The sequence below is a fragment of the Neovison vison genome, chromosome 3, assembly GCF_020171115.1.
Source record: "Neovison vison isolate M4711 chromosome 3, ASM_NN_V1, whole genome shotgun sequence".
Taxonomy (NCBI): domain Eukaryota; kingdom Metazoa; phylum Chordata; class Mammalia; order Carnivora; family Mustelidae; genus Neogale; species Neogale vison.
In genome coordinates, this window is record NC_058093.1 from 167,896,167 (window position 1) to 167,923,494 (window position 27,328).

Consider the following 27,328-nt stretch of genomic DNA (forward strand, 5'->3'; position numbering starts at 1 on the left):
TGACTGTGTAGCACAACTCTCACTTTGTGTACACAAGAAGGACGTCCTGATTATGTGCAGGGAGCCATTGTACCGCACTGTTTTCCTATTTAGAATAACAAAAAAACTGACACTAGTCTCTTTGATTTAAAAAGAAGGGAAAAATTAATCCATTAACTAATTGATTTAAAAAGTAGAAGAAATCATAATCATGATACAATCAAGGTACAACCACTATTGATGTTTAGGAGAAGTTTACAAAGACCAGAAGCTGACATTGGCAAGAATACCCTGGTAGACTTTTTTGTAAATTTATTTTTTACTTAACTAAATATGGTATAAAGGCTGGTGGAAGTGTAATATAATTGTGTAAATAAATCCTGTTAATAGATGTACAGATACATTTTTTTTACTGTATCTTGTGAAATAAGGAATCTATCTCTGGTTTTAAAAAAGTCACATTTTCACCTTGAAACTTGTGAAATAAAGAATCCACCTCTGATTTTAGAGAATCACATTTCCTCATTGAACAATTATTTATTGATCATTTTTGATGTGTCGGGCAACATGCTAGGTACCAGAGATCCAAAAGAGAACAAAAAAGATAAGACCTCTGCAGTCACATTCTAGTGCAACAGAGGTAGGAAAAGGAGGAGACAACATAGAAGTAAGTAAATGAAATCATTTCACGTTGCAATAAATGCAATGAGGAAAATAACCAGGGTTCTTATTGGGGAACCTTATATGGGAGAGAATCTCAGAGGAGAACATAATATAGAGAAGGTGGACAGGGAATGTCTCCCCACAGAGGTGATTTTCTGAGAGTGAAGAGAAGAACCAGGTGTGCTGGCTCCTAAGAGCTTGAGTAACATAGTGTGAAGTAGAGAATTGCAAAACTGGAAGTAGTGATGAGCCAGAAGGTTAGGGGATGGCGGTCAGAGAGATGATCGAAGTGGCGCAGGCTCTGGTAGTGGCAAGGTCCACGTGCAGTGAAGAACACTTCAGTTAAAAGTGAAGTGGTTTGGATGCCTGGGTGGCTCAGTCGGTTAAGCATCTGCCTTCAGCTCAGGTCATGGTCCCAGGGTCCTGGGATCAAGCCCCACATTGGGCTCCCTGTTCAGCGGGAAGTCTGCTTCTCCCTTGCCCCTCCCCCTTCCCAAGCTCACTCTATTGCTCTCGCACTCTCTCTCACAAATAAATAAAATCTTAAAAAAAGAAAAAGAAAAAGAAACGAGGTGGTCAAGGGGCTGAGAGTTCATTGGGTGTCAGGGTCATCTGACAAGAATGGGGATGAGAAGTAAAGTCTAAGCTAGGACCTCCCTTCAGTGCATGAAACAGAAAGATCGGGGCAAAGGCAGCTGATGGTGTAAGGAGGAGGAAGGGAAGTTCAGCAGGACACACACACTTCACAGAAGTAGAAGATTTTGCTGGTGGACATGTTCTGGAAGCAGCAGTGAAGTCCAAGGAAATCATTCCCTTCCCTTCTGGCCTGAGGGACAAGTGATTCAAGGAAATAAAGTTGTGTCTACTTGAGAAAGTACAAGGGAAGCAGAGTCTTGGGGGCCAGCCAGGTTTCATGTAGAGAAAGTCATGGGAAACAAACATTCCAGAAGTCTCTGGAGATTAAAGGGGAATTTGATGACCACAAGCAGAAAGTCCAGAGGGCACAGTGGAAGGTTGATTTCATTTTTGTTCTTGTCAGTGGGGCAGGGAGAGAACTAATTAGGGTACATGTAAAGACACACAAATTATAGTCTGGATAATAATGGACAGCTGGGAAATCTTGAAATTTACTAGGTCACTGGGATAAAACATTATTACTACTACTATATTATTATTATTTTATAGTAGTAGTAATAATGTTTTAGTTAAAATAATTGTTATTATTATTTAATAGTTGTAGTAGTAGAAGAAGTAGCAGCAGAAATACATTGACAGTTTTACATCAGGCTTATGTTAAGTACTTTCCATGAAGTCAACCAATAACTCCATGATCTTCCAAAGCTCAAGTCAAATTTCACATCATCTGTGAAAATTTTATGGACTTCAGGTCATTGATAAGAAGAGTAAAGATGGATTCAGGATTTTGATGTTATTTTGGCGGTCTCTGAGAAGACAGAATACAAATGGTTTTAGAGTTGGGACTCCAAACATTTGACTCAATTGTAAGGAAGAGTTGGGCAGCTGTTTTATGTGGCTACCAAGTTGGTGTATGATGATGAGGGGTTATTCACACAATCTTCTTGCACCAGAAAGAAGCAGTCCCCACCCGACCCCACCCTACTTAAAGCTCAGCTAGTAGGACAATGATACCTGGAGGTGGTTCCCATCCACAGGACTTTATTTCTCTGCTCTTTTGTTCGATTTGCTAGAATATTTCTCATCAACCTGGAAGACCTAATTCCATCTATTCATTCAACAAATATGTGAGAGCAATTATAGGCTATCGACCATTCTAGACACTGGGGATACAGTGGTTAACTGTATGAATGGATGGAAGGTTGGATGGTTGGATGTTTGGATGGATGGATGGATGGATGATAAATAGATAGATAGATAACCTCTAAGAAACTTTCCCCACCACTCCCTTCACCACTGGGCTGGTGGCCCTATACATTACTCCCACAGCACATTATTTATTCATTAGTTTTCCAACAACATTTTGACAATTCTATATGTATTTATCCATTCCAGTCTTCTCCTCAACCATCCTTTTCAAGTATAAGTGAGATCATGTTACTTCTCTGCTCAGAGCCCTTCAAAATCTCCCCAGTTTGCCCAGAGTAAAAACGAAAGTCCTTAAAATTTTTATCACTAAAATCCCATCTTCCATGTCTTCCCTTATGTAGTCATTCATTGCCAGAACCGTAGGAAGGACGTAGTCAGATGAACAGTAGATGGTAGGTAGGCTGATTCATCCCACTGACAAGAGAACTAAATTCTTGTTCTACTTTTCATACAATTTTATATAGCAGGATATCAAGTAAACTTTTCTGGATTCCCTAATCATTCTTCACTTGGGAAGGAGGAAAGATTTCATACATGAATGAAATTGCATGATTATAGTTACTAAGTTATTATGATAAATAAAAATTTTATAAAATAAAACATTTCCAAGGGAAAAAGATATCTCTTTTTGCAAGTGCCTGGAATACTGAAATGGTCTTGAGGATTTTATAGTTAGGTTTGCTACAATTTTAAGTTGTAATTTATGACTTTGAACTCTTCTGTGCTTTATAACATACCCCAAAAGCAACAACAAAAAAAGTTCAATGCAAATACAGCTGCATTTTGTACTTACATTCAGTGCACTAGTGCTGAATCAGTGACGAAGATGATATGTTCCTGAATAGCTCAAGAATCATTGACCTACAGGATGATGGAGTACATTCTATTGTGTTTACAGGCAAAGCTAAGATGAAAATTCAAGATACTCTCCTTTCCATCTTGTGGTTACCGTGTGTGTGTGTGTGTGTGTGTGTGTGTGTGTGTGTGTGTGTGTGTTTTGGAAGGTTACATAATTGATAACCATAGATAACAAAGATAGTACAAAAACAATAACTGATTCACTATGTCATAGATTCAAAACAATACTAGTAGTTTTATCCTGATAATACTCATCATATAGCATGAAAAAGTCTATTAATGTAATGCTGCACATTAACATTAAATGAATGATAACATGTAAGTAACCCAAATATATATAATATAAAATGTGAAACTTTGGTTTAGAAGGAAGCATAGATACATTCTTCATTGTTATATTTTCTCTGAAGAAACTTAACTACAAAATGTATAGTCAGCATGCTTTGCTCAATTGTTTTGGCAGCTAACATGAAATGTGCTCTCCTCAATAGTATTCTAAAACAAATAGGCTGTGATTTTTGTATAACCAGGTTTGTGAATATGCTTTCACCTTTTCTCCTTCTCCTTTTAACAGAACTCCAAGTTCCATATAACTGAGGGTCCCAAGGGGAAAAAGGAAAATCTGCTCAACTCTGAGAGGCCAACTAGGATCTTAAGGAAGACCAGCCACCCACAAGGAGAGGATGGGGCTTTAGGTAAGACCACGGGGCCACCAACAATTAAGCTGAGTGAAAAACATGAAGGAAGTAGGACTGTTTTTAAGAAGTTCAACGAGATGAAGTGGCCTTTGGACATCCGCCCTTTAAACAAAAGTTTAGTCAAAGACAACAAATGGAAGGAAACAGAGGTGGCCCAGGAGACACGCAGATCTTTCCTTCAGGAGTTTTGCAAGAAATATGGTGGGGTGAGTCGTCCTCAGTCACATCTCTTTCATATGGTATCCAGGATCTATGTGGAAGATAAACACAAAATCTTATATTGTGAGGTACCCAAGGCTGGCTGCTCCAACTGGAAGAGAATTCTGATGGTACTGAGTGGGTTGGCTTCATCTGCATACAACATCTCCCATGATGCTGTTCACTACGGGAAGCATTTGAAAAAACTAGATAGCTTCGACTTAAAAGGGATATACACTCGTCTGAACACCTACACCAAGGCTGTTTTTGTTCGTGATCCCATGGAAAGGTTAGTGTCAGCATTCAGGGACAAATTTGAACACCCCAATAGCTATTACCATCCGGTATTTGGGAAAGCGATTATAAAGAAATATCGGCCAAATGCCTGTGAAGAAGCATTAAATAATGGATCTGGAGTCAAATTCAAAGAGTTCGTGCACTATTTGCTGGATTCCCGCCGTCCTGTAGGAATGGACATTCACTGGGAGAAGGTCAGCAAACTCTGCTATCCATGTTTGATCAACTATGATTTTGTAGGGAAATTCGAAACTTTGGAAGAAGATGCCAATTACTTTTTACAGCTCGTGGGTGCGCCAAAAGAGCTGAAATTTCCAAACTTTAAGGATAGGCACTCTTCTGATGAAAGAACCAATGCTCAGGTCGTGAGACAATATTTAAAGGATCTGACTAGAACTGAGAGACAATTAATCTATGACTTTTATTACCTGGACTATTTGATGTTTAATTATACGACTCCATTTTTGTAGTTTGCATTCATTTTCTAAAACCCTGTATTTACTCTATGATGATGGCCTCCAATCAGCTAACTGTAATTTTCCTACCATTCTCTGTAAGAGAGAGAATTTAACTAAGTGCAGTTGTCTCAATTTAATGAAGATTTTTCCCAGATAGTCTGACACCAATTGGCAAAAAGTTATAGGAAAATTACCTTACAGAGACGTGTAAACAACTTGAGTTGCTCTCAAATGTTTGGGAAATAGCTGCTTTTGCATTATGGATTATATTATAGAAGCAATAACCTAGCCAGCTGCTGCATTAGCTTCAACAGCCTCTTGCAATGATAGGAAAAGGGATCTAAAATAGCATGAGTATATGTCTACATCCTAGAATTTGATGTCTAAAGTGCATGGATGTATTTTTAGCGGTCTGTGACATACTACCTACACACTGGAGAGTTTCCTTACACCCCGGAAATCTTCTTATCAACTGTGATGATAAATCAATTTTGAAATAATATTTTGGACCTAGCATTTCACTTTAGATTGGAAGGTGTATGTGATTTACAATATGAGGATATAGCAGAAAAAACAGATGAGGCTATGGCTTTTTATATTCAACAGCCAACAAAAGATGCACAGCATGCTACGATCAAAGCAGCAAAAACAACCTTCCCCTTCCAGAAAAACTTAAGGGAATTAATTCTGTTTTCTTTTGAGCCCTCTGTGCAGAGACAGAATGAGCATAACCACTAAAGGTCTTCGCTTCTGAAGCAGGCGGTTGAGAAGTTTAAGCCTCATCAGATATAAATGTGCTCCTAATTCTGGTTTAATTGGGCAGAAGGGAAATTGTTTCAGGATGGAATAATCATCAAAAACAAAGTTGCCCCTCTGAATGTAGGCCTCAAACAATAACAAAGTTTTATAAGAATATTATCTGAATCAAAGCATCATGTGCGTAGCTTTCTTTGCGGAATGTGCTCTAAGAATAGCTTTTGTTTCCAGTCTAATTACTTAGCTTGGGAATGACTTTTTAAAAACTCATATACCACTTCAAAGATAGGTTATATTCTAGAGAATAAACAAAATTAGAGCCCTAGAAACATTTTTAATAGGCTTATGCATAAACAAATTAAGGTATTTTCTTTTTAAGTTTAAATATTCTATACTAATGCAAGACACCATTGCATTCAAATATTAAATCCAAGTTTTTGGAAAATAGGACCAGGTGTCACCCCTATCAAAGCTGTAATGCATTTTGGAAATTTTTTTCCAGCAGACCTTAAGTTTGAAGACACATTTAGATGGAGAACTTATTCTAATTGGTTGACCATTGCTTTGAGTTGAGAAAACCACATATCATTCAAACCCTGTTTAAATGCGTCTCGCAAATATGTTCTTCTTCCCAAACGATCATTGCTTCTCATCAGTAAATACTTAGTAACGTTTCTCAGAGAAAAGTAGGCATTAATATTTAAATATTAATAGACCAAGCTAGTTACAGTTGTACTTATTTCATTCTGATTTTCCATTTCATGGCTGCGTATTCATGAATTGCTTTACTCCACACATGCCTACTTGTCCATCCCATCTGTGTCTCCCAACGAGTACGAAACTGCAGCGGGCTCCCTGATCATAAGTATTAAACCTTCTAAGCCAACCTTTTACTACTTTCCACTCCATTTACTCTTGCCTCTAGACCATACACTTAAACTGTGCTCTCTGTTTTTAAGGAGTTTTACTCTAGAGTAATCTAAATCGTATAATTTAAATTTTGCTGTACCATGTAGAGTGGACTCCTTATAACTTGGAAACATTGAAATGATCTTTTTATGGAGGAAGAGAGGGAATAGAAACTATGCCAAGAAGCCTGAAATTTTATTCCTAAACCACACACAAAAAAATCCCCTAGTTTCTGTATGGGTGGAATCTATTATAAAGTATAGAAGCAATTTTCTCAACGTTATTCCTAAAACCTTAGGAAAAAAACTTTTCATAACTTTGGAAGAAAAAAATGGGAACAAGTGTCCTATCTTTCTCTTATTAGCATTTCTAACACACTTATGAAAATGGGATACATATATGGAATATGCATACACATATGTATGTGTATGTACATACACATATATGTCTATATGACACACACATATATGTCTATAATACTGTTTGGCACAGGTGGGAGAGAAGAGGGCTGTTGCTTTCTGTTAAGGCTGTTCTATGCCTTCCGCTGTCTGTTCTCCTCTCCATACCCTTTCCACTTAACCTACATAACCAGAGGTTGTCCTTCACTCATGCTCTACCTGAAAGGCTCTGACACCAGCAAGCATCCTGTGTGGCTGTGAGTTCCAGGGGCCACATGTTAAAAATATCTTATGAAGGGGTGCCTGGGTGGCTTAGTTGAGCAGCTGACTCTTGGTTTCAGCTCAGATCATGATCTCAGGATCAGGAGATCGAGCCCTGTGTTGGGTTCCACACACAGTGGGCTCTGCTTGAAAATTCTTTCTCTCTCTCTCTCTCCCTCAGCCTTCTCCCTCATGCTCTTTCTCTCTCTATCTCCAAAATAGAAAGGGTTTTTTTTTTAAGGAGGGTTATGAAGGAAGAACACATTTTTAATGTACCTACTCTTCTTTTAAATGGCTTCTGTTCATGGCAGAGCCGAAGAAGCCAGTCATCATCTTGAATTCCTTGTGATGTTAAATACCTCTTCCATTTATCATTTCTGAATTCTTCTGTTTGCAGATCAGCTCACATCCACCATTGTTGTTTCTGCCTGGGGACAAGCGCCAGGTGTGCACATCACTCTTCCTTTGAACGGTCACCATTTAGATTCTGAAAGGCAAGTGACCAAATCTAGACTCATCTTCCAGATGTCCAATGTTCACATTCTAACACTAGTGTGTGTTAGGTATAATTACAAGTCCTCTAATTAAACCCTAAGGATCTTATTTGTTTTTATAGGCAACAGTAATGACCCGGGCAGGCTCCTTCACTCTGTTATTCCCCTGTCTGGAATTACTAGTAGAGTAAAAGTTGGCAGTTAAATCCAAAATCAGTTACCTAACATGGTAAAAACTATCTATGGATATGTGTGGTTGATGCGATTGTGCCCAGGAACTGCCATAAATTGCAATGGAAATGCAGGTACAGGACACTCAACTTGCTAATTTTCTCACACATGTTTGGAAATATCCTTTAAGTCAATGGAAATGTGCAGCTACTTGTTAAATTCTCTAACTTCACAGACTATAAAATATTATCTAGCAATTCAAGAGCTACTTGGATACCATTTATAATTAAGAAGAGGAAAAAAGATTTTCCACTTTACATATGAATAATTATTCATCAAAGAAGTATTATTTCCTAAAATATATAGTGTTTAGCTGGAAAGAATATATAAGCAGATGCAGGGAATTTTGAATGTGAGTTCCCTTTGAAACATCACCAGCAGAATTGGTAGAACTTGGAATTCATAGGCTGAGACTACCATAAACATCGCCCTACTCTAAGTTCTCACTCAACCTCTTAGGGCGTCTTTAGCCTCTAGGCTTTCATAGACTATGGCAAGCAGAAACTTTGCCATGGCTGACATCCCCAGTGTTGCCCTTAGGCCTTTACGAACAGTTCAAGCATCTGAGGACCTTAGGCCAAGGCTAACTCAGTTTAGTCCTACCTCTAGGGTCATACCTTTTTCATCTCAATCGTAATCATTATAATAATATTCAAGATCATAATCATAATCAAACATTATTCATCAATTTAGTCTCCATAGTCAATCTGAGATGCTATGCATGCCCACATGTGCAGACGCGCGCACACACACACACACACACACACACACACAATAATATAATAAAGAAAACTAGGGGCACCTCAGTGGCTCAGTTGGAAAGAAAATTAAATCAGAGTGGTTCAGTGACTTGTCTAAAGAGTCACAGCTGGTGGGACGCCTGGTGGCTTAGTCAGTTAAGCAGCCAACTCTTGGCTTCAGCTCAAGCCTGATCTCAGGGTCATGAGATCAAACCCCATGTCTGACTCCCCACTCACCGCAGAGTCTGCTTGAGTTTCTCCCTCCCTCTTCCTCTGTCCCTCCCCCGCCCCCTCTCTCTCTCTCACTCTGAAATAAATAACTCTCAAAAAAAAAAGAATTACAGCTGGCAATTAGAGTTGGGAGCCAGAATGAATCCAAGCGGCATAAACTATTACCAAACTCTCTCCTTGGTTTGAGAAAAGCAGGAAACATATATTGGTATCTCAAAACTTTTTCAGTACAAATATAGATACATACACGTGTGTGTATTTAGCTGGTTTTTGCATTTCAAATTAGCTTATCCCTTTATTCCTGTTGAGTTAAACTGACAGATTCAAAGACTTTACAAGAAATTAAGCTTTCTGGGGCGCCTGCGTGGCTCAGTGGGTTAGGCCTCTGCCTTCGGCTTGGTCATGATCCCTGGGTCCTGGGATCGAGCTCTCTGCTCAGCAGGGAGTCGGCTTCCCTTCCTCTCTCTGCCTGCCTCTCTGCCTACTTAGGATCTCTCTCTCTGTCAAATAAATAAATAAAATTTTTTTAAAAAAAGAAAAGAAAAGAAATTAAGCTTTCTTCCCCCTTGTTTTAAATTCCCAGTTGATCATGGAACTCAGTGTCAGAAAAAAGAAGTCTCTGGAACAAATTTAGCATAACAAAAACGAAATATCATTTTGAAAAGAAAGCCCAGACAGTGACACAAATGAGCAAGGTCAAGGAGAATTTAGATGAAAGAAGGAGGGAGTCTGGCCAACTTTCCCCACATCGGCACTTGAAGATGGTTGTGGCTTATCAGGTCAGCCCAAGAGAAAGCTCCTTAAATACTTCTAGAAGTAAGCAGTCATGTATAGTCTCTTTCCTGAGCTCCTGTCCTCAGAGGAGCAGGTTGACTCAAGCTAACTGAAAAACACCCTGAAAAGTTCAAGGTAAACAAGTGCTCAGCTAGAAGAGGGCACACTTTCCCAGGTCTTCAGGAGAACCCATATAAGGAAGGCCAAGTCTGGAGACCTCAGCAAAATGGCATTGTCTCACACCATGTAGTTCCAGAGCTGCCTGGTCACACACACACATCTTATCCATCACAATCCTACCCTTGTAGGCATATCCAAATCCTTTTAAGCAATCATTTTTCCAATCTCTAGGCCTCTGTTCAAATCCTAATTCTATTTTGAAATACTCTCCTCTCTCATATCTAGACACTCCATTCATGTTAGGTCACCAAAGAATCTCTTTAGATGATTCGGTTTTGCAACCTCGTGACTTCATGAGCTCGTTGATCAACAGAAAAAGGCAAAATGATTTTCCCCTGATGCCACATGAGTCGGATTCTTCTTTTACCAAGAAATGCAGACATTCCTTCTCTTGTTTTTTTTTTTTTTTGCTTCATTTATTCATTTGTTCATTTGCTACATCCCTCTTCATATGCATATAAAATCTCTTTTGCCATTGGAATATGTTCAAGATCTTCCACGAGGAAAGGAAGTGTGTCTGTTTAATTTATTTTGCACTGTTACAAGCACATTCTTGCAATGGAAAGAACGAGTTCTTGATAAATACTCTTGACAATATAGTTTAAGGGCTCCTCCACAACTTCTCTTAGTGCGTAATATGTGCATTATTGCTTTATGACAGTACGGTCCATGGATCTAAAGAAAAGGCCCTAAAAAAATTGGGGGAAGGGGCGCCTGGGTGGCTCAGTGGGTTAAGCCGCTGCCTTCGGCTCAGGTCATGATCTCAGAGTCCTGGGATCGAGTCCCGCATTGGGCTTTCTGCTCAGCAGGGAGCCTGCTTCCCTCTCTCTCTCTCTGCCTGCCTCTCTGCCTGCTTGTGATTTCTCTCTGTCAAATAGATAAATAAAAAATCTTAAAAATAATAAAAATTAAATTAAAAAAAAAGAAAATTGGGGCAAGTTATCAAAGCCACATGCCTTCTCTACCCTAACAGTCACACCTTAACCAGAAGTATAGCTGTGGACACAACAATCCTTCAGATTTCTAAGATGGCATATTTGTATATTAGGCTTAAGGAGGAAATGTTGAAAAAAAATGCATGATTCTGGTCACTCTGAAAGCTATTTACTGAGCAGGGAACAGACACTTAAAAATTGCTTTACATACATTCATTTAATGACATGAAGAGTAGGTCTAATCCTTCCCCCCAAAATAGCGGAAGTTCGGTATTATTCCACTGGTCATTTTATGGTGGGAAAACCGAGGGTCAGAGAGGTTTAATGGCCAGCCGCAGAGGAGCTTCCTGCCAGGGTCTCTTTGGCTGCAAAGCTGGGACCACACCCGGCAGCCTATGAGCCAGATCTGGCCAAAGATTCATTTGGTTTGGCCTACAGTGCATTTTAGTTAATATTTGAATTGGTTGTCAACATTTTAAAACTGGAACTCTTTCATCAATAATAGGGAATTTGTTACCCTGCTTCGTACGTGCTCTCCTGAAAACAGCTGGGCAGAGTCAAGGTCGGCCCCTTCGGAGAAGCCAGAGATCCCTTGCTGTTCATGTTAAACGTGGCTGACAATGTAGGTACAGAACTGTAGTTCGTTGTGCCTTTGTGATGTTATCACACTGAGGGCATCATCCCTCATTTACATTCTCTGGCTGGTCCTTAAGTGCTCCACCTTTTTTTTTTTTAATTAATTTATTTATTTTCAGAAAAACAGTATTCATTATTTTTTCACCACACCCAGTGCTCCATGTAATCCGTGCCCTCTATAATACCCACCACCTGGTACCCCAACCTCCCACCCCCCCGCCACTTCAAACCCCTCAGATTGTTTTTCAAGCCCATAGTCTTTCATGATTCACCTCCCCTTCCAATTTACCCCATCTCCCTTCTCCTCTCTAACACCCCTTGTCCTCCATGATATTTGTTATGCTCCACAAATAAGTGAAACCATATGATAATTGACTCTCTCTGCTTGACTTATTTCACTCAGCATAATTTCTTCCAGTCCCGTCCATGTTGCTACAAAAGTTGGGTATTCATCCTTTCTGATGGAGGCATAACACTCCATAGTGTATATGGACCACATCTTCCTTAGTGGCAACCACTTTCTGTCCTAGACACTGGGGTTCCAAGGGCGTTCCATTCGTCCGTTGAAGGGCATCTTGGTTCTTTCCATAGTTTGGCAACCTGCTATAAACACTGGGGTACAGATGGCCCTTCTTTTCATGGCATCTGTATCTTTGGGGTAAATACCCAGGAGTGCAATTGCAGGGTCATAGGGAAGCTCTATTTTTAATTTCTTGAGGAATCTCCACACTGTTCTCCAAAAAGGCTGCACCAACTTGCATTCCCACTAACAGTGGAAGAGGGTTCCCCTTTCTCCACATCCTCTCCAACACATGTTGTTTCCTGTTTTGTTAATTTTGGCCATTCTAACTGGTGTAAGGTGATATCTCAATGTGGTTTTAATTTGAATCTCCCTGAAGGTGCCCCACCTTTTAATCCCTGCTTTGAGGTATGTGTTCTCACATCTACCACACTCTCAAAGGAAAAGCAGTTCCTGAACATTTCTTTTTTTTTTTAATTATTAGTTTCTTTTTAAAGGTTTTATTTATTTATTTGACAGACAGATCAGGCAGGCAGAGAGGCAGGCAGAGAGAGAGGGGGAAGCAGGCTCACCACTGAGCAGAGAGCCCGATGCGGGGCTTTATCCCAGGACACTGGAATCATTACCTGAGCCGAAGGCAGAGGCTTTAAACCACTGAGCCACCCAGGTGCCCCCTGAACATTTTCTTTGACCATATTTGTGTTATGCAATCCAGGTTTCCTTATCCTCATTCAAAATGCTGCTTGTGCTTTAGTCTTATACCCAGTGGGATTGCCAAACAATATTTCATTATTTGAGCAAATCTCTTCAGACCAACAACAAAGATGTTGGGAGAAATCCAGCACCTTCCGTTGGCATCCTTCTGTCTTAGCCACTGGGTCCCCCTGGCAACAACATTCCTTCCCATCTGCTTCCGCAGAGATGAGTCATTCTCCCACGCCCTTGGAACCCCAGTGTCTAGGACAGAAAGTGTTTGCCACTAACGCATCCAGACTGCCATTCCATAACCTTTCTCCAAAAACACCTCCTGTTTTAAAGGAGTACCTACCCTTCCTCAACTCTGAAAATTACCTATTTCCTAACTTTCCCTCGAATTTCCCCCATCTGGCTCACAACACGCCTCTCTACCCCATTCCTAGTACGATCCTGAGTGACTTTCGCCCTTCCAGTGACATTCCAACTATCCTTCCTTCTTAAGGCTCTGACCTCCTCCTTCGTGCACTTGAATAGAGAGTTGGAGAAAACAAAAACCCAGCCATGGAAAGTGATCGCCATGCCATTTGTCCCTAAAGAGTGGAAAACCTGGGGCAAACCATGTAGTACTGGTTTTATCCACTCATTTCCCTAAAATAGTCCTAAAATTTAGAAAAATGTTCTTCAAAAATATGATGAGCTAAAACGTACTCAGAGCGCTAGTGTGACCACAAACTTCGAAAGTGACAGTATTATTAGGGTGACTGTAATTATCATTAGGCAAAAATAAACCCTGATTTGGTTTATCAAGTGCTCAGAAAAGAGTGCATGGGTCAGCACCATATCAGAGTTATCCACATCTTTGTTAAAAACAGACTCCTGTACCCCACCCGACCTGTGCTGAATCAGAATCTCTCTGAAATCCACTCAGGAATTTTCTTTTTTTTTTAATTAATTAATTTATTTATTTGTCAGAGAGAGAGAACAGCGGGCAGTGGGGGGCGGCAGGCAGAGGAAGAGGGAGAAGCAGGGTTCCCGCTAAGCAGGGAGCCCGATGCGGGACTCGATCCCAGGAACCCGGGATCCTGGCCTGAGCCGAAGGCAGACGCTTCACCCACTGAGCCACCCAGGTGTCCTGGGAATCTTCTTTTTTTTTTTTTTAAGAGTCTCCTGGGATGAGTCTCACATGCAACAAGGTTTGAGCGCCACTTGTGTATGTGTGTATGTGATTTTTTTTTTAATCCTGGTGGGTTATGGGTAATAATAAAGCCTACTCCCTTTGCTCGGTTCCTTTGTTAAAAAAGCTAACCCCTCTGGGCTCAGAGAAGGGTCTGTGGCTGTTCGTACCAAAGCCTTCCGTGGGCTTTTGACCAGTGCGGAAGCTGAAACTTGGCATCCGAGGCCGGCCAGCTGAAGAAGTAGGGCTGAAATGATGGAAGGGACTTACGGGAACAGCACTGGTCACTGCCCAAACTCTCTGAAAGCGTTCAGGATGAAATGAAGAAATGGAAACTTTCCTCTTTGAAACACAAATGTGGACTGAAGGCAATTTTGGCAACTCTACTTCACGCTGAACAAAGTGAAGACAGTATGGGTTTCTCCAATAAAAAATTAAAAAGCTGTTTTCAAACTGACCTAAGATGATTGAAAATGGAAAATATTTGCTATTTGGGTTATTAGTTTGAAAGCAAGTGCCCCAGGAACTATTTTGCAATTTAACTTAAATGGGAAGAATGTACATTTACTTGGACTTCATTAAAGAATTTGTCTCTCCCTTGCCTTCCTATTAGGCTGAACCATATGACATTGCCAGTGTTTGACCCTCTCTGACCTGCGAACACAGCCCTTTCATTTTAGAGGAACACTTGACAGGCCACAGGTCCCTACCCTGTTCTAGTCCCATGAACACTCACCTGGGATCAAAAACAGCATCTGAAAAGAAGCCCTGCTCATCACCGCCCCCTCCTTTTTATTTCCTTCCCTTTCTTTTTTTTTTTTTTAAGTTTGTAATTGCAGTGAAAGACATAAAGCATAAAATTTACCATTTTCACCATTTTTAAGCGGCACCAGCATCCATCTCCCAGGCTCTTTTCATCTTGCAGAACCAAAACTCCATACCCATGAGATAATAACTCCCATTCCCCCTCCCCCAGCTGCTGGCAGCCCCTCTTCTACTTTCTGTCTCCATGAACTTGACAACTCTTGGTCCCTCATGGAAGTGGAATCATACGGCTTTTGTCCTGGGACTGGCTTATTGCACTAGCATCACATGGTCAGAATTCATCCGTGTTGTAACAGGTGTTAGAATTTTCTTCCTTCCTAAGGCTGAATAATATTGCATTGTACGTATAACTCCTCCCTTTAATCCAGTCTGCACACTTTGAAAATAAACTTTCTTCAGTATCATTCTGCTCCCAGGTTCTCATTGCTGGATTCAAGGACCACACTCCAATGTCACAAATAACTACATCAAACCCATTACTACCCAACCCCCCCCCCAAAAAATCTATTACATTCTTTAAAAATATTCTTACCTTTCCCCCTACTTTATTCTGTTTCACCCTGCCTAAAATGTCCATTTCTCCTCTCTTCCACAACCTCCTCACGTGCCCCCTCCAATCTGCCCCTCACCCACCTCATCCCCGCTTCCCACTCTCCCATAGCCACCCCTCACTCAGCTTTCTTCATCCGCTCTGTGCCCGAGACTCTCTCCCACTCTTCTTGCCTTAACTCTACCCATAGGCTGATGGTCCCAAATCTCTTTCTCCAGACTACATGTCTATTGTGCACTGTGACTCAGATTTGTAACTTCCTGATGGACTTCACCTGGATAATCCATAGGCACTTCCAACTCACCGTGACTAATGTTGACTCATTGTTGAACCCCAAACCTATTTAATTAATGACATCACCATCCATCTACTCTGTCCTCCACATCAGGAACCAAGGAGCTAAGTCAGACTTCTCCCTGTGCTGACTCACCACAGCCCAAGGATAGCCCACTAACTCCACCACCCACATTTTTCCAAGTTTCTCCTCTCTTCCCATCCATTCTGCCACTATCCTAGTCCAAACCCTCCTCTATTCTCCCATCTTGTTCCCTCCACACTATTCCCGATACCACTGCCATTAGAACCACTCTAAAATGTTAACCCAAGCCTGACATTTTTCCATGCAAAGCTCCTTAGTGGCTTACTCCTACAATTCTGTTTCCTAACACACATGCAGCGTCCTCCATAATCCAGTCCTTCTCCAGTCATGTTTGTTACCAATTCCTGCCTTCCTGCTGAGTCTCCAACAGCACACAATGGCCATGGTCCCCCAATGTTGGGTGGTTTCCAGCCTCCTGGGCCTTTACTCACATTGTTCCTCTGCTGAGCACCCACTTACACCCATCACAGCCCCCCTACAGCTTTTATTCACTGCTCTCAGCTCAAGGAGGCATTCCTCACCTCTTCTTTGGTTTGGATGAGACCCCTTCCTCTGAACACCCATGCGTGACTAGGACAGCATACTATGTCGTTAAGAGCCTGTGCTGTCAACAGAAGGAACTGGATTTGAATTCCATGTCTTCAACTTTCAAACTTGGTTTCTTTCCAATTTATTTAACTTTTCTGAGTGCCAGTTTTGTCATCTCAAAAAATGAGGATAACAATACCTACCTCATAAGATTACTGTGAGAAATAAATGGGAAAATGTGTGTAAAGTGTTTGATAAGCACTCAATAAATTATTTTTATTATCCCTTTAGAGCCTGTGCATAGCTCTATCTTTGCACATATAGCACTCTAATTTTTTATGTACGCATCTGGCTCCTCCAGTAGATTGAATTTATCTTGTTCATCTTTGTAACCCCAGACAGGTACTTGGTAAATATCTCTTGAAGAAAAGAAGGCAAGAACAAATCCCATGCACCTACTCCTATGTTCACATAGAGCTGTGCCTTTCCCTTAAGGCACATTCTGACTTAATAACATGATGAAGTGTATCTTAACTTTTCTGTTAGATTCCAAGTAACCATGTCTTGCTCAATGAATGTATATCTAATTGAATTTCAAGCTTTCAAATGTTGATTCCTTTTAATAAGATAATAGTTTAAAATAGTGGGCTCCACAGCTACAATATAGAAATAAATAAACTAAAAATCTGTGACTTTATTCATCTTCAGCCCCTTTCTTTCCATTAACCAGGCTAAACTTTTATCTCCGCAGATAAGCTACCCTTTTCCCTACCTTGGAGCCTTTGTGAAGGCACCAGTACCTGAACAATAGGGACCAATCTAAGATCTCATCAGTCTTCAGAAAAGACTTTCCTGACCTCCAGGTCAGGTTCAGTCTTTTGTAGTTACTTTTCCAAAGGTACATGTTCTCTCTGGAAAATGAGATGATTCTTTGGGTCAGAAAATGTCTGTCATTTTTCTCACTTATTCTTCATTACCAAGCATGTAGTCAGCACTCAGCAGCCTCATGTTGACCATCTGAGTGTACAAAGCTCTGAGTTTCAATCTTTCTCTGTCATAAGACACTGGCACCTGCCAGACTGAAAAGGATTACATAGAAGTTACTTTATGACTAAATTCTTAAAGACCGCATTACATGTGACAGAAGGAAGACCTTCTATCATTTGTTCCATAGCAGAAAAAACTGGGGAGAATTAAAAAGGGACCTCTATCTTGACCAAAAGTGAGTTTTCAGAATGATACAAACATATATGTACTTCGCTTTCTGAGACAAGGTAGCTATGATTCCATAATGGGCAAGAAGGCTGGAGTGGTGGTCAGAGGGCATGGTCTACAGGGTCTGTGGCAATGGGTAATAGGTCATTTGTATCTAGGGGTGAAATATCTGGACAACTGATCTAGACGTTGCTCAGTTTGTGTCATCAAACATCAAACAAATGGTGAAAATGGCCTCAGAGGAAAATCATGGTGCTCATAGTTTCTAGACTTATGTTGGTTTATAGACAGTTGGTTGTAAAGATCCTATTCTTCCAAGGGAGAACTTTGTAAAACTATTACAAGAATATATGGTAGATATTCACCAATCTTTTTTAAAAAGGACTTACTCTCTATGTTAGGGTAACTGCATTGAGGAAATACCCAAACTTTTCTAGGTCTGTAAGAGAGTCTGAACTGACATTGACACCTTGGGATGCAAAACACCATCGTGTCCTCCAGTTAGAGTTGAGGCATACAGAGACCTGATGGTAAATGAAATTCCAACATATGTCTGTTTTTTAGTGAGTCTAATAGGTTCACAGACCTACACTGTCTCTGATTTTGTAATCAGAATAGATATACTTAGAAGTGGCATAATTCTCACATTGGTCCACTTAGCTGTGGAATAAGAGCCATCTTGATAGGAAAAGACAAGCAGAATCCCCTGAAACTGCTTCCTGTCCCAGCCAAGAGGCTAACTCAGAGGCAATACCACATCCTGGTAATAGTTTTAGACTAGTCTTCCAAGACTTAAAGGATGCAAAGGTGATACTTTTCATTGCATCCTTATTCAAGGGATAACTGTAATCTGAACCAAGTGATAGCTGATCATACTTGGTGTCTTTGCTGCAACAAAATAACACGGTTTCTGACATCCAGTTTGTGGATTTTGGTCTAGTGAAAACATTCTTCTCCTTCAGTAGAAAAGACCAAACACAGATCACCCTTACACAGAAGAGATCGAATACACACTGCCTTGCTCCAGGGCTATGTTAATTCTGTTGTCGTTTGTCATAATATGGTCCATAGGGACTTGGACTAGCTTGACATTCTACAAATCATCACATTCACTCCCTAAACTGATAACAGCAGGTCAGTTTGCCCTATAGAACAGGGAAGTTCCCCTAATGTCCTAAGAAGATGCCTGTGTGCTCTGGGTGGGAGTTAAACCCCACAGAAATTTAAAAGATTTTATTTATTTATTTGACAGAGATCATAAGTAGGCAGAGAGAAAGAGGGGGAAACAGGCTCCCAGCTGAGCAGAGAGCCCGATATGAGGCTTAATCCCAGGACCCTGGGATCATGACCTGAGATGAAGGCAGAGGCTTTAACTCACTGAGCCACCCAGGCACCCTAGACCACATAGAAATTTAGAAGTCTGCTACATCAGTGAAGATTTTAGGGATATGGCAGTCTGAGAGATGTGGGGCATTCCCTTTATGCTAAATGACAAGTTGTTCAAGAAAGACTTGAAAGAAGTCTTTCAAGAAAGACTCCTCATTCTTGGAGGGCCTCTTTGAATTTTGGAGACCGCAAATACTGTGATTGGGAATCTTGTCTAACTCATGTTGGGAGCCACTCAGAAGACTGCCATTTCAACTGGGGCTGAGATCAAAAGAGGACTCTGAAGCAAGCCCAGGCTAAGGTACAAGTTTCTCTGTCCCCTGGTCATATGACCCAGCATGCCTGATGGTACCAGATGTTCCTATGATAGATAAAGATGCTGTGTAAGCTTACTGACAAGTCCCAACAGGATCGTTTCAACACATACTTCTTGGGTTCTGGAGCAGACATGCCTTCAATAGTATAAGAGTGGTCTTCACTTAAAAAATAGTTACTGGTACCTAACAGAAGCTTTACTTGACTATGGGACACCAGGTGTCTTTGTAACTGGACCTTCCTGTGAAGAGTGGAGTATTACCAGATCCACAAATTTATAATACCAGATGTGCACAACAGCAATCCATTGTATAACAGAGAAGTTATATTTAGGCTCAGAGCCAGCAGTTCTAGAAGGTATGAGTAAATCACATAAATAGATCATGAATAAGTAGCCCATATTCCCATGTCAACTGCCTCAATTGAATGAATGCCTCTTCTTCAGCCCACACCTAGGATCTGAAGGCGGGTTCTTTCTGAGCAACTCAGAAAGGAGAAAATAACCTAGGTCTGAATCACAGATGGGTTAATAGGGTTGAGTTTTAGGCAAGAATACATTGTGGCTCCATGACAGCCCCTCAGGGGTGGTTCTAAAGGACAGAGGCAAAGGGAATTTCTCACAGATAACAAAGCTGCAAGAAAATGCATTTGTTTATCCACTTTACATGGGAGGAATAGCCTGAGAGGTAGACATGCATGGGTCCCTGGATAGAAACCCATGGTTTGGCTTTGTTCACAAAAAAGCCTATAAAAAATAAGATTGAAAGACCAAGGTAAATAAGATCTGTGGGGGAGGTATGTGGATGGCGGGACTTATGGGAATGGGCACAAGCAATGCATGCAGATCTTTGAGTCTCAGGTTATCCACCCCAAAGGAGGGTCTCAACAATGCCATCATGCAGGGTGATCATCAGCTTGCCTCTTGGCTCTACCTCTTCGATGCGGATACAGAGGGCCCACTAGCAGAGTGATGATGGTAACAAGGATGAAAGCAATGCCTGGGCCCAACAGCATGACTCCCCATTACCAAAACAGATCTAGTTACTTCTCCTACTGAATGCCCCATGTTTGCAGCAGAGACCAGACAGCTACTTGGCATCAGATGGTTGCATTGGACCTCTTCCACTACGGAGAGAGCAGCAGCTTGCTCTACTGGGGTCTACATCTACTCCAAATGTTGGTTTGCCTTTAGCATCATCATCGGCACCGCTATCTGGGACACTCAGAAATACTGATCTAGTGATATGGGTCCTATCAAGAACCCCCTCCAATCAGGGAGCTCACTTTATGCAAATTAAGTATGACAACGTGTACACAACCATGGAATCCTCTAGACTGACCATGTATTGTTTTACCCAGAAATAACCAGAGAAAAATGGAGTAGCCTGTGAGAGACCCAGCTAATGCACCAGCTTGAGAACACTTCCTTCTTTGGGGCGCTGACCTTTAGGATGTAGCATGTGCACCAAATGGCGGTGCTGTGTCCCAATAACTGGAATACAAGGCTCTCGAATACATGGTGGAAGAAGAATTGGTCCCCCTCGCCATTACCCACAGTGGATGACTTGCAGAATTTGTGCTTCCTATCCCTGGAAACAAACTCTGCTGGCTTCAATTTCCACATTCCTGGAGGGAAAATTTTCAAGTAGGAAAAGCAATAAATTCCCATTAACTTTCTGAACACTTTGAACCCCTCAAGCCATTGGGGGAAACGGCAAAGAAAAAAGTCACCGGCCAGAGAGCTTGACTCTGATCTCCATAAGAAACTAAAGATGCTACAACCTGATGAGGGTAGGAAGACAGAAGCCTAGAACTCAGAGGATTCTTTGAATGTCTCCTGGTGCTTTCATTCTCAGTGATAAAAGTAAATTAACAGTTGCAGCAACCACAGTCCAACGAGCATAAAGCAATGAAATGTTTCAGGTGACACCTGATAAGCACTCCGAACAAGCAAATGTACCAGATGAGAGTGAGGAAATTTAGAATGCATGAAGGAGGTGGCCAGTGGCGAGTATCTATGATGATCTTGAGAGAAGCTGCAACAAGAGGGAAACTTCTTATTTTATTCTTTTAAAAATTTCAGTTTTGAAGGAAACTCTACCCAACTGGATTTATAATTTCCCACTTGGGAAGAAAGTGAGTATTACTTGTTTTCACAAAAGTGGAGGCTGATATTATAGAGTGAGAGGAGATGATGGTAGGCAGAAGTGGATGAAGGTGGTAGAGGGGTGGACAGAAACTTCACAGACACCACCTCACACCTTCTCAGCCTTACCCATCTTCTGTTCAGCTACCACAGAAGCAACCCGCTTTGAATGGGCTCCAACTAACTTCACACAGACTCACACGGACAGCCCCTTACCTTAGGCATGCAGTCATGGTCTCTTGTGTCTTTCTCCAGGACTTCCCGATTAACAGCTTATGGGAGCTTCAACATCCCACTGGGTGAACTTCTGGCCAATGAAAAATAGGAACTGGCAGATAAATTCTTCTCTTTCTTGAGATGCTGGGGTTTTGTTATTGTTGTTGTTGCTCCAGAAGTTGTGACAGTCCCTCAATACCAAGCTATAAGTCACCTTTAATGGCAATCAGCTAGGTAATGAATTCTTCAATCTGCTCTCCCTCACCTTCTCTGTTTCACTCTTCTTGTCTCTGACTCTTGCTCTCTAGGACGGATCCCCTAGACTTTATCAGTTAGAGTTTGATCATAAAAGAAGAACCACTAAGAGCGGAATAGAAAGAGGGATTTTTAAATAGGGGTTTTGTTTTATGCAATCATGTGAAACCGTTAAAAAGTTAGTGTGTGGCTGGTGTTTACCTGTGCGGTGCTAGACAGGGCAAGCATTTCGGAAAGATAAGTGCATGTGGAGTGGGTGAGAGCAGAACAAACTGGAACCCAGCAGGGCAAGCTCTAGCCTTGGAGAAATGTGTGCCTGTGCCAGTCACTTGCCACCCGGAAATCTCCATCTTCCTTGATGCAGGTGTCCTACAGGAACCACAAATCCGTTAAGTGGAAGATGAAAATCAGATGCGGGCTGAAGCAGCTGCTAACCTGGCTTATAGGCAATGGGCTCGATGGGCTTATGAAAACAGCAACCATTGTGGCAGAAATGGAAGTTATGTTTTATAAGGTCTCAAAAACATGTACATCCCTTCACCCCAGCAGATCTGGCTAGAGCCACTGAGTACCAAACCTGCCCACAGTAGAAAACACTATCCTAGTCCATTCCCAACTGACTCCTGATGCTAATATGACCCCGTATCAGTCCCCAGCAGCACCAGCCTGTCACCTGATGACTTGATGACTACATATCATCACTCCCATTAGGGAAAGAGCAGCCATCTTCTCATTACTACTTCCAGTCATCCGCTATTGAACTGTTTCAGCTAGGTCTAACTTTTTATACCTTTCACCCTGATTCTACACCCTCTGATCCGTTTCTACACATGTTCCCAGATATCTGGAGCTATAAATTGAAAAAAAAATGTCTCCGGTAGGAAGATAAGGGCTGCATGTACTGGCAGAGAACAAGGATTCAAGATCAGCAGGATTCAAGATCCCCAACTTTATGAGAATATGCCCATAGTTCTCCATTCCAATATTTAAAATCCCTCTCTTTCTCAATCAGTCCTTTATTTAATCAAGAGATCCAGTGAAATTGGGAATTTATTTTATATTGTAACTCAGATACCTACAGGATTAGAATTTGGGTTTGACTTCAGGAACCTCAGCCCTGTACCTACAGAATATAAGGGTTGGAAGGATGGGGAGCACTCACAGAGACCTTCAAGTTCCTTATGTAGATCTTGTACTGAAAAATTTAAAGCATGGATTTTATCACTTTTTTCCCCCCAGCTCTCCACCTATTTAGAAGCAACCAACCAATCCTATTATACTCCTTAATCCCACTAATCTGGTAGCAAATATTTGATCACCTAAAGCCATACCTTCTATGAGCACTTTATTACAGAGGAAAACTTAATTAAATGTTTGCCACTGGATGTGATGAACTACTAGTGTTCCTCTTATGACTGTAAACAGTGTTATTACTGCTTTTAAATCTAATTGATTAAAAGAAGCAATTCCAGATAATTTAGAGAACCAATCCTTAAGGTTCTGTTTTTGTACCTTAGTACCAAATTTTGTAGCAGTCAGAATTTGATCAACAGGCAGACCATAGGAGTGATATACAACACAATAAGAGTTTTATTGTGGGGATTTGACCTCGTATTATTTGGGAGCTGGTTAAACAGTCTATGCATGGCTGTTTCTTCTGTGTCTGGAGCGTCCTGTAGTAAGCAAAGTAGGCAGTTGGGGAGGAAAGATAGACACAAAATGGAGAAAATCAGGACAAAGGGTAACCTTCACCTATCTCTCATGGCCTCCAAGCCCTCAACTTTGCTGAAGGAAATGACCTCATGAGAAGCGGATCACCTTAATCATGGAGCTATAGCTACATTTGGTTCAAGAGTTAGAGAAGCTAACAGAGGCAATCCTAGATATCTAGTGTGTTCTCTAATCTGCAAGTCAGACCAAACTAAAATAATTCTATAAAAGATAACAATAGTCTTTCATTATTCATAGGAATATTTAAAAGCCTATTCATATTCCCTGAAATTGCACGCTAAAATTGAATTTAAGATTCTCTTTCAATAAATGAACCATCCATTTTTTTCTGAATAATTAGTGGCACAAATTCAGAGAAAATAAAGCTACTAAATTCTCTTAAGTGTAATTTATATTATTCTAGCTCTGTTTGCACTGATTTATTTTTTTATATTTTCCCATTATATTTAATTTAATTTTAAAATATTTATTTAGCTCCCCCTTTGTACAGGCAAACTCTGTAGCAGATAGGCATATGAATAAGATTCTATACCAAGGATTGTATAATTCAGAAGAGAAAATGCAAATTTTTTAAAACTCAGAATATGATAAATTTAATACAATAACATTAAAGAACTTTTTATGATAATATGAAAGAATGAGAAATCACATCCATGAGTAGAGAAACTCAGAAATAATATATTAAAGGAATGGCATTCAAGCTGAATTTTTAAGCTTGAACTAGGCTCCTACTACAGTGGAGGAATAGAAAAGATTTTTCAAGGCAAAGAGCAAAGAGTATGGGCAATGGTGTGTCTGAAAAACAACCTGAGGGTTTGGAAGGGGCAGGGGCTGAGAGGTTGGGGGAACCAGGTGGTGGGTATTAGGGAGGGCACATATTGCATGGAGCACTGGGTGTGGTGCAAAAACAATGAATACTGTAACACTGAAAAGAAATAAAAAATAAATAAAATAAAAAATAAAAAGAAGCAGAGAGGTGCCTGGGTGGCTCAGAGGGTTAAAGCCTCTGCCTTCATGGGGCACCTGGGTGGCTCAGTGGGTTAAGCCTGTGCCTTTGGCTCAGGTCGTGATCCCAGGGTCCTGGGATCGAGCCCCACGTTGGGCTCTCTGCTCAGCGGGGAGCCTGCTTCCCCCTCTCTCTCTGCCTGCCTCTCCACCTACTTGTGATCTCTGTCAAATAAATCAATAAAATCTTTAAAAAAAAAAAAAAAGCCTCTGCCTTCGGCTCAGGTCATGATCTTAGGGTCGTGGGATCGAGCCCCACGTTGGGCTCTCTGCTCAGCAGGGAGCCTGCTTCCTCCTCTCTCTGCCTGCCTCCCTGCCTACTTGTGATCTCTGTCTGTCAAATAAATAAATAAAAATCTTTATTTAAAACAAACAAAAAAAAGGAAGCAGAGAGTGGTTTTTGGTAACAGAGAATATTCCAGATTAGCTCGTGTGTGAGTGGGATCTGGAGAAGAAGAAAGGTAGTTTGAGGGGCTAGATTAGGGAACTACTGCTGGGTTTAGGAGTCAGTGCTTTAATTAAATAGCAGTCCATAGAGAGGCACTGAGAATTTTTAAATAGTTCAAAGTAACGCTCCCTGAAGATTTATTTGGCAGTTGTCTGTAGAGAGAGAAGACTGCAATGAATTAGAAAGACTCAGAAATGGGAGACCAGGCCAAATCTAACTTCTGCCTAATTTAGGGCACGTCATTTCCTCCACTGGACCTCAGTTTTCTTCTATGGAAAATCAGAAGGGGGATTCAGTTATCTCTAAGTTTTCCTTCAGCTCTAAAAAGACTGCAAAAATGAAATCTTAAAATAAGGGACTCTTGTTTTAAGATCTGTGGCTTACTTAATCATAGAGAAATCACAGTGGTATTAAAAGAAAACATTCTTTTCTGATATTCTGCATTCATGGGGAATGTCTTTTATCAAAGGACAATCCAAATGATTTAATCTCATGCTAGTTCCATAAAGAAGTTGGCAAGCAGGTTTAATAACAACAATGCCCCACCCGCTTTATCTATATACTTTCTTAAACAATTATTTAGAAATTACCGGAGTTACAAAAGAGCCAGAATGGTAGGTGAGCAAGCAGATTAGCGAAAGAGAACCTGAGACAGTTCCCTAATCTCTAGGGAACAGCACGAAAGCTGTCACAGTACCCTGTGCCCTCTGTCTCCCAAGGAACAAGGAAAGGCAACAAGCAGGCAGCTAACATTGAGAACAACTCCCAGCATGTGGACCAAAACACAGACACTATGAGGTAACGCATCTTGGAAGATGCCAGAATGACAGGTATCAGCAAGCAGAAATGGTCAGCTGTGGGAGACTCAGAGGTGGCTACACCAGCTAGAGGAAGTCCCTGATGCAAGCACTTCCTTCTAGAGGCTGTGATGCTGTTTTCACTGCCCAGAGCCTAAAGGTCACTTTGGAAAGAAAGGTAGGAAAGGATAAACCAACCCTATGGCAGAGAACTGATGAGAATTGTCAGAAAATCTGGATGAGAATTGATCATGTCAGTAGATGCAGAAAATTTATTTGATAAAATTCAACACTTTTATGATTTTTTTAATTCTCAGCAAACTAGAAACTGAAACTAAATATCACAAACTAGTATCAAATGTTTTTCTCCAAAGATGGAGAACAGGTAAAAATGTTCATTCTCATTGCCTCTATTCAACATTATATTGGAGTTCCTAGCTATCGTATTAAGACCAAAAAAAAGAAATAGAAAGCTTAAATATTACAAAAAAAGAATAAAAACTGTCTCTTTTTGCATATGACATGATGATATATGTAGAAAATCCCAAGGTATTTATAAAACAACTACTGGAATTAATATGTAAATTTACCATTACAAGGTAAAAGTTTAATATACAAAAATCAATTGCATGTTTTAATACTAGCAGCAAACAACTAGAAAAATGAAACTTTTAAAATTCTGTTTATAATGATGTCAAACCCTGAAACTAAAGAACAAATTTCACAAAAATGTGCAAAAATTTTACAGTGAGAACTGCAATATTTGGCTGAAAAAAGAAATAAAGACTTAAACATAAGATTATAAATTCGAAGAGCCAATATAATAAATAGGTCAGTTCTTCTCAGATTGATCTATAGATTCAACCCAATCCCATTCAAAATCCCTCTGGGTTTTCCATAAAAGTTAAAAAGCTGTTTCCTAAATTTGTTTTTTTAACATTTATTTATTTTTATTTTAGAGAGAGAAAGAGAGCGCACACACACACAAGCAGGGGAGGGGCAGCGGGAGATGAAGAGAGAGAATCCTGAAGCAGACTCCCCACTGAGCCCAGAGCCTGACACAGGGCTCAACCCCATGACCCTGAGGTCATGACCTGAGACAAAATCTAGTTGGCCACTTAACCAACTGAGCCACCCAGGAGTTCCAGTTTCTTAAATTTATATGAAAATGCAAAAGACCTAACCTATCTAAAAGAATGAATTTAAAGGAAATATACTCCCTGAGGACTTACAAAGCTACATAATCAAGACAATGAAGTAGTGGCATAAGATTTGATAAATCAGTGAAACACAATGATATAGACCCACTCCTATATGATCTTCTGTTTACAAACAAATTCAACAAAACACTCCAATGGGAAAATTCTTTTCAACAAATGTTGCTAGAGGAACTAGATATCCACATGGAAAGAAATTAATCTTGGCTTCTACCTCAAATTATGTATAAAAATTAATTTGAGATGGATCATAAACTTAGGCATAAAAGCTAAAACCATAAAACACTTAATGGAAGTACGGGAGAATATCTTTCTGACTTGAGGGTAGGCAAAAGTTTCTTAGATTTCATAGGAAGTAAATAGCCATGAAAAAAAAAAGATAAG

The 27,328-nt window shown here is 40.5% G+C and overlaps 1 protein-coding gene and 1 long non-coding RNA gene across 3 annotated transcripts in view; both read left to right on the forward strand.

The window, feature by feature from the left end:
• The window catches only part of CHST9 (carbohydrate sulfotransferase 9), a 226,384-nt gene extending 220,422 nt beyond the window's left edge, over positions 1 to 5,962 (forward strand). For both annotated transcript variants that reach the window (XM_044243234.1, XM_044243235.1), the window contains exon 5: positions 3,920 to 5,962. In XM_044243234.1, the coding sequence (XP_044099169.1) occupies positions 3,920 to 5,008 (1,089 nt within the window). In that variant the 3' untranslated portion in view covers positions 5,009 to 5,962. The remainder of the gene's footprint in view (positions 1 to 3,919) is intronic.
• A 5,355-nt stretch (positions 5,963 to 11,317) lies between these two features.
• Positions 11,318 to 27,328, forward strand: part of LOC122902964 — a 44,475-nt gene continuing 28,464 nt past the window's right edge. The window contains exon 1 of the long non-coding RNA XR_006383899.1: positions 11,318 to 11,527. This is a non-coding gene — a long non-coding RNA (uncharacterized LOC122902964). The remainder of the gene's footprint in view (positions 11,528 to 27,328) is intronic.